The 7,951-nt window shown below is 42.9% G+C and overlaps 1 protein-coding gene across 1 annotated transcript in view; it reads right to left on the minus strand.

Moving 5' to 3' along the window:
• Positions 1-679: 679 nt before the first annotated feature.
• The window catches only part of si:dkey-32e6.3 (uncharacterized), a 7,419-nt gene continuing 147 nt past the window's right edge, over positions 680-7,951 (minus strand). The window contains exons 1-6 of the mRNA XM_068733832.1: positions 7,721-7,951; positions 6,286-6,458; positions 5,887-6,105; positions 4,477-4,637; positions 4,255-4,387; positions 680-2,670 (exon numbers count right to left, since the gene is read on the minus strand). The exon at positions 7,721-7,951 is cut by the window's right edge and continues 147 nt beyond it. Coding sequence (XP_068589933.1) covers positions 2,494-2,670; positions 4,255-4,387; positions 4,477-4,637; positions 5,887-6,105; positions 6,286-6,458; positions 7,721-7,951 — 1,094 coding nt within the window. The 3' untranslated portion in view covers positions 680-2,493. The remainder of the gene's footprint in view (positions 2,671-4,254; positions 4,388-4,476; positions 4,638-5,886; positions 6,106-6,285; positions 6,459-7,720) is intronic.

Raw genomic sequence — 7,951 nt, forward strand, 5'->3', positions numbered from 1 at the left:
ATCAGGCTGCTGATGAATGTGTTCAAGTTGGATATCAGCTTTGAAACGGCATGAAGAGAAGTATGAGAGGTTTTTAATGTTCATTACAACATATAACGCAGACCAATTCATGCACTGACCACCCTTTGTACTTTCTTTAATTAATCCACAGTGGACCTGACCTCTCACTCACACTCTCACACACACACACACACACACACTCTCACACACCCCTATTGATCAACCGATCTGTAACAAAGCCTCACCATCTACCTCTACCACACTAACCACCTTGTGTTGTGTGCTTACACCAAGTTGTCATTAAGCAAAACAGCAAACAGTTCAACAGAAAACACAGCAATTTATTACACAGCAAATGGAAACATTTACCATCAGAAAAATAAATAAATGACAGTTTTCAAGTGATGCACGTTCACGTGCGTGGCAGCATCAGAATCCATAGTAACCACGTGATGCGATGATGCTTTAATGAACAATATCAAAGTATTTTGCAATTGCTTTCGGGAAAGTTGGAGTGTTGCAAAGCTCCTTGTGTGAAGAGCCAAGCTGAGGAACAACAAAATGCCGTCTTTACATACAAAGTGCAAAACTCAGTCCTCCTGCGAGCTCATATATATATATATATATATATATATATATATATATATATATATATATATATATATATATCTATCTCTTAGTTATTATTAGCTTCAATGCTTATTACCAAGCCTACAGATCATAAAGCATTGCTCCTTGTTTTTCAGTATTTCTGTAACTTACAAATCACTGAAATAACTGAGGAACAGTTAAAGTCATACTTGCTCTATATATATCATTACAAATCTCAGATCCTCATCGCTACTTGTATAATAAAGACCACTGCAGACTGTTTTGATGAGAATTAGTAAACATTTGATAGCATTATATCATGAAGATCATTTTACATATTCAATGTTGTGAGGCTCTGACAAACCTACTGCGTGACGTATGGCATACTTTAGTACAGATGTTTGGATTTTGCATATTTATCTCAATCAAAGGAATCATGTGATCCCTCGTGTGTCGGCTGATCTCACATGCTGCTGCAGCAAGTGTGTGTGTGTGTGTGTGTGTGTGTGTGTGTGTGTGTGTGTGTGTGTGTGTGTGTGTGTGTGTGTGTGTGTGTGGGGGGGGGTGTCTTCATTCGATCAAGGTTTAAAAAGGTTTAGCACTGGCAGCATCACTCCACTGTTAAACGTGCATTAGTATTTTTCTCAAATAATTGATCATATTTGCACTCAGTCGTCTCTCTACGTTTTGACCTGAGAAAAAAAAATAGATATTAAAAATCTCCCTGAAAGCTCAACAATAAATAAAACCTAAAACCCTTAAAAGCAAAAGATTACCATAACTTCCAAACACATTCAACTTATTGAATGTGTCACACAACGATGCTTTCAAACCAATAGTAAAAACATGTAAAACCCAGGTTCAACCTAACGATATGTCTATAGATATCAGTGTGCACCATATATATATATATTCTATATGAACTGCTCAGACTAATGCATCATGGGTATGGATTACTCCATGGTCATATCAGGAAATAATAAGTGTTATGAATCTAATATGGAGGTTATTCCTACTAGAAATATGTTCACATTAGATCATAAATGAAGTCACTTTCTGATGCAATGCCTTCAGAATGTGTTTAGAGTGCGCTTTTCTTACAAAGTCATAGTATGTAATCCGATACTTTTTCAGTCATTGGGGCGTCTTCAAGTATTACCTTTCAGTTCTGAGTGGATGTAAACAGTAAACAATGCAGACGATGGTCAACACTGGAAGTTGAAACCATGTAAAAAGGAGAAGCTATGCAAAGCGTCCCACCCTGAGGATGACGAAACCAAGAGCTGAAGCAAAAGAACCTGGTGGATTCTACTGGCTGGCCAAGTGACGCAACGCTTGAAGGGCTTTTCACCATACCTGACCCCAATTATGCGGCCTGACACAAATCTCAGAGAGTTGGGGCAATTATCCCGTGGCGTGATTAGTTACAGAGCCTTTGATGCAATCAAAGCGTCTGGCCTGGCCACTTAAGTGCTTCATTAAGTCAAAACCACTTTTCTTTTTGTGGTGGTTCACGTCAGTACAGTAGACTATTGGTGAAGTGCCCTCTGTTTAATATGACATCCCGTTACTGCTCTCCTGAAGGAGATGCAATGCTCGCGGCACTTGAACCGGTTCAGATGAAACTACTCATTTAGCTGCCATTGTTCCATAATAACTGGGATCCTTCCTTGTCTGCTTATTTATTCCTGTAATCTTCCTCCATATGAAAACTTCTTCCATGTGTGGTTTTATGAACTCCGGTCCTTCAACAAGTCATCAGCCTTTGTGTTTAATAGCCCTACCTACAGTCTACCGTGTCTGCTTCCTCCGTCCGTGCTGGGATTGTGGTGTCTGGGTTCATGGGACCCTAACCTGGAGGTCTTCATGAGCAGACACACGGACATGGAGGTGAACTGTGTTCTAGTCTGCCCCCTGCTGGAGATTCCTCTCGTAGTTCTCCAGGCAGATGTGGACGCGCTGAGTGAAGTAGCTCGGCTGAGCGATGGCCTGAAGGAGGTCGGTCTGGACCAGCGTGATGTCATACAGCTCAGAGGTGCTGGCTGTGCGAGTCTCAGCGCCACCTGGGTCCAGGAAAACCTGAGAGAGAGAGACACAGAAATAAAAAGGGAGAAACCAAGGAAAGAGGGGGGGGGGGGGGGGGGGTCAGGTTAGCTTTCTGGACCACCTATAGTGTCTGTCTCTACAAAGCTACTTTGTGGAGACATAGCTGCATAAAAAAGTCCCCAAAAACCTCATAATACACATAATAGTATCTATAGAGACCATAGCATGAACATCTCCCTGACAACACACACACACACACACACACACACACAACTTGAGAATGTAAGCAGAGTTGGACCAGACATTACACAGAGTGCATGTTGGGAGATGATGGTTTGTTATGAGACACACAGGAGGATTCACAAAAGATGAAAAAGGTCTTAGTAAAAAGTAGGACTTACAATCTTTGATTACAGAAGCTATAAAGGAAGTCAAGTGTATTCCTTAAGGACAAACTGCAGGGACTCTTAGGAGTTGACGCGTCACTGTAGCTAAAGCACAGCCGTAAACAACAAAATAAACGATGGCTGAATTCCATTTAGCTGCTTCAGGTTCAGGTTACTTGAATAGAACACCGTCATGGTTTGCTGGGACATCTGAATAGAATGGAGCCTTTGTTGATGTTATCAGTAACACCTGTGCTTTCCCTGCTATGACACGTCAAAATGTCTCATGTGAAAAATGGACTATTATAAATATATGCTAGATATACAGTATATGAAACGCATAGATAGGGACCCTCACAAAATAATTGAATGAATATAGAGAAATAAAAGAAAATACAGACAACATTCTGAACATAACTTCATCGACGGGGAGAAAGGACAAGTCAATCTAGAGAAAGTAAGTAGATCTATTCTGAAATACTGACTTTGAGTTGTTTGTAGGGTGACAGGCTAATTTGATATGAATACAGCTTTTGTTCATTTCTACTACATCATCGCACATAGTACAAGTGACTTAATATACGGCCGTTCATCTCATTGTGTTTGCTCTGCAGCGACATGAGAGAAACCATATGGTCAGTCGTTTGTGAGGAAGAGCCAAGCTGTGTAAACTGCACTGCCAAAAGGCAGTTAGAAAGACAAATAAGCTTAATGCTTAATTACAGCAAAAACAAAGGGGGGGGGGGGTCAGAAACCCTTGCTGTTCATTCATTATAGACCAAGTTGCAATTGTAAGTCACTTAGTGCCAGCAAGTGTGATGCTAGAAGAGTACATTTATGCGTTTCTAATGAGCGATCATGGTGTGCTCTCACTGCCTGGTTTTATCCACAGACAGATGTGACTCCTTTAAAAACAGCTGTAGATGACGGGAAGGAAACAGCACATCCGCTGCAGCTCCTTCCCATCGACTCAGTGGTTATGTAACAGAGTGCTGAGATTCTGCTAAGAACATGAAAGAAAATGACACTAGAAATGTGTTGACATGGCTCCAATTAAAAACGCTGAATCATTTCTAGAGCGGAAAGAAAATGAGGAAAAAGAAAATAGCACTCGTTTGTTTGGAGTCAATTTAAGATGTGCTAAAAACCTGCGAATGCTGTTACAATCCTGATGGTTGCCAATAGTGGTTGATGTATTCTACAATAACCCGATGTAAAAGACGGACGGTACCTTGGGAAGGACGATGGTATCCTCGTCGTTCTGTCGTATGTTGTCGTCGATGAAGATGTGCTGGACGTGTTGGTCGAAGGGGTCGACCCACAGCGGCTTCCCCCCACGGATGGAGAAGGCATTACTGGCCCACCTGAACGAGGAAACGGGCACAGGTGGATTCGAGGATGGACGCCCCACAAAACCCACATCCATGACGGCTTGAGTGAGTGCTATGCATACCAGTCAAAGTGGTCCTGAAAGCCCCCCAGGCTCTGGACTGAGCTCAAGTACTGGTACAGGCCTCGGTCTCCATCGCGAGTGGACACGCGCTCCTCGGCTCGGCTCAGGACGGTTCCCCTCTTGCTGCTGCGGATCTTGCCTGGAGTCATATTCACATTTAACTGAGCCGAGAGTGACAAGAAGAGTCAGAGTCAGAGAGAGAGACACAGAGGGAGAGTCGCTCTGAACTCAAACTGTTGTGAAATTATTATTCTCATTAATGTATGGCCTCTGGCAGATTTGACCTAGATTCATTGTGATATCAGCGTTAAACTTTCTAAGACATAAAATACAACTCTGGCAGTCTGTGGCTTCAAACAGCATGGAAGGGGTTAATATTTCTGGAGGATGGAGGACTCTGTGGAAGAAGACCTGCTGTAGATAGAAAGGGCTTGTTCTAAGCTAAGGGAAACATAACGATCCATAGTTTTGGGTGATTATACACAGATTAAAACATAGTTATGAATACTATATTCAATATCTGCCAAAACCAACCACCCCAAGACCCCACTGCATCCATCTCCAAGACTTGACAACGATATTGAGTCATGGAAACAAAGTTCAGAAACTGAACAATCCCCCCCCCCCCCCCCCCCGGTCTGTCTAAAGCAATATATGACCGGCATGATGTGACAGGAGGCTGTTTGAATAACATTTCCTCTGCGCTCTCCACCAGACAGCTCACTTAGCCTGACAGCCTCTCTTTCTGACATCTCTTCCACCTCCTGGCATCCGTCCATTCCCCTCTCCGCTCAAAATCAATGTGCTCCACTCCAGCGAGCTAACAAGCAAGGTACAAAACCCTGAGAGAGCGACTGTTTGCTTCCTCGGGAGGGTCTGTGTTGAAAGGGGGAAGAGGGCCCTGCTCTTCAAGAGAACATCTTCGCAGTCACTAACCCACATCAGCGCACACACACACACACACACACACACACACACACACACACACACACACACACACACACACACACACACACACACACACACACACACACACACACACACACACACACACACACACACAAGAACCCGACAGCGCATCCAAAGCACATGGCTTTGAATAGAACAGCTTCGGTTCCCCATCGTAAAGAGCTGTCTGATGATAGAGGTATCCCTTTAAGTCTGCATTATCAAGTGTTGCTTTAAAGTCCACTCAGACAGTGTGTTTGAGATATTGGGCGATACTGCATAAGTAACCCAGACATTACCTGATCCCGGTAGAATTACCCCAAACTACCCGCTGGACTTAAGTATGTTGATAGAATTTAAACAAACTGACCCTTTAACTTAAAAGCAAAGAGCATTGTACACCACTGTTTGTCTCATTTAAACTTGAGGCATCATAATAAATCAGTGCGATTCTACTTCTACCTTGAGATCGGGCAGATCAGGGAACAGCGGATGAGCCCCTTCGTTCAGCGCTCTGGATACAGCACTCAGCACACGAGGCAGGTCGCTTCCAAACGTACGGAACACGACGGCGAACTCCCTCCCTTCCTGCACCAGGTCTTTGAGCAGCTGGAAGAAGGAGGGGAGGATCCAGTGGTACAGTCGTCCACCCTCGCCTTTGACAGACAGCTCTCGGTCTGCCTGCAGGGAACAGAGTGAGGCGGCGGTCAGCAACACGTACCTACATCAGGGATCGAGGATGCTACACTGGTTAAAACAAAATAAATGATGTCTGAACTTGAGCAGATTACTGAGTTCAGTCGTCAGACTTTATACGGACACTTTCCATCCGGCCTTCTTCTTCTCTTATACGATGCTTGCCTTGGTGCCCTCGGGCCAGCGGAACAGATCCAGATGCTCATCCAGGATGCCGCGGAAACGTCGCCCCGCAGCGGAGGTGAAACCCGGCGTCCGTCCGAATTGAGAGTAGTAACTAACGGCACCGTCGCACGGTGGGAGCAGGGAGGTCGCGTCGCTCAGCCATTCCCACTTTCCTGCACAGAGGTTGAGGAGAAGACGGGGTTCGTGAATGGTTGGAGTATGGAGCTGTATCCTGGCTCCCAATGTGGTTCTTTCTGTAAACAGATCTTGCACCATAAAGATTTTGGCAGACCAACATCAGACGTCATCCCTCTGACAGACTTTCACGTTCCAAAGAATCTCACTTCCACTGACTGCTTTGAATCACAAGGCACCGGGCGCTACGTCCATGTTGTTGGCCTAAAAAGGCCGATCCTACAAAAGTGACATTTCTGTGTAATGTTTATGTTCATTATTACAGCTTGCTATCTGAGAAATATGATCTCACAAAACAGAGAATGCTTTCTTTTGTTTTACTTGATAAAGGAATCAGCTGAATTGAAAGGTGATTCTGGATGTTTATTATAGTAATATAAATACTTAGATGATAGAATTTCTTACAAATTGTTTAAGTTGATTTATTATTGTTCGCTTAAAACTCACTGACATGTTGTCTCACTATACAGTTCAGCAGAGATGGAGGTCCGATGTCTGTTTCACCTCATCTATCACGAGATAATGTGCATATATATATATATATATATATATATATATATATATATATATATATATATATATATACATATATATATATACATATATACATATATACATACACACACACACTAGTTAAACTATTCCTTGTTGTTAGACATTTGAATATGATACAACAATCAGATCAAGTCTCCAATGAATGGCTCTAGACTAGGGTTGGGCCAATATTCAATATGATAATTCATCATATCGTGATGAAATCATACATCGAGATATCGTAATGCACAATAATGTCTATTATTGATAATAACAACCACATACAATCTTTTTTGTACTTCAGTTAATAATTAAACGACAAAATATCAAGTACTTTTCACCTGTCAAGTAATTAATTGACACAGGAGTAATCAAATGGTAATTTCATGGAATTACGTCAGATTTTTGCCACGTAGCTCAGCCCCACAATTTACGTAAACATACGTTATTTTAATACAATACATAATAAAATAATACTTCCACATTAGAATAAAGAGAAGGACCTGACATTCCCCATATGCGTTATTCCCATTCCATTTGAAACATCTCTATTTTATCTGACTGTATATATTTTTTTTTGGGGGGGGGGATTGGTTGACAGCTTGTCGGTACGTTAACGTAACAAACAGGAACAATAGCCCCGCTGACTCAGCAAACACAGAGTCCTCGTTTACTTTGATTCGTCAAAGTAACGTTTCCACTTCACCTTGTTTGCTCATCTTTCCCCAGGTGACGGTTGAGAGGAAGTAGTCCAGGGCAGCTGCTGGCCCCTGGCCCGTCACAGTGTCCGACACCAGGATGGTGTTGTTGAGGTCGATGTGCAGGACCAGCTTTTTCTGATTCGAGGTCCACAGACCCTGAGGGACTGTCCCCGCGGGGTCACCTGCAGTCTCGAACACGGGCTCAGCGACATTTCTGCTGTTTGTCCCGTCATGTT

The sequence above is a fragment of the Cebidichthys violaceus genome, unplaced genomic scaffold (genome assembly GCF_023349555.1).
Source record: "Cebidichthys violaceus isolate CVI_PGR_0920_01 unplaced genomic scaffold, fCebVio1.0.p SCAF_6, whole genome shotgun sequence".
Taxonomy (NCBI): domain Eukaryota; kingdom Metazoa; phylum Chordata; class Actinopteri; order Perciformes; family Stichaeidae; genus Cebidichthys; species Cebidichthys violaceus.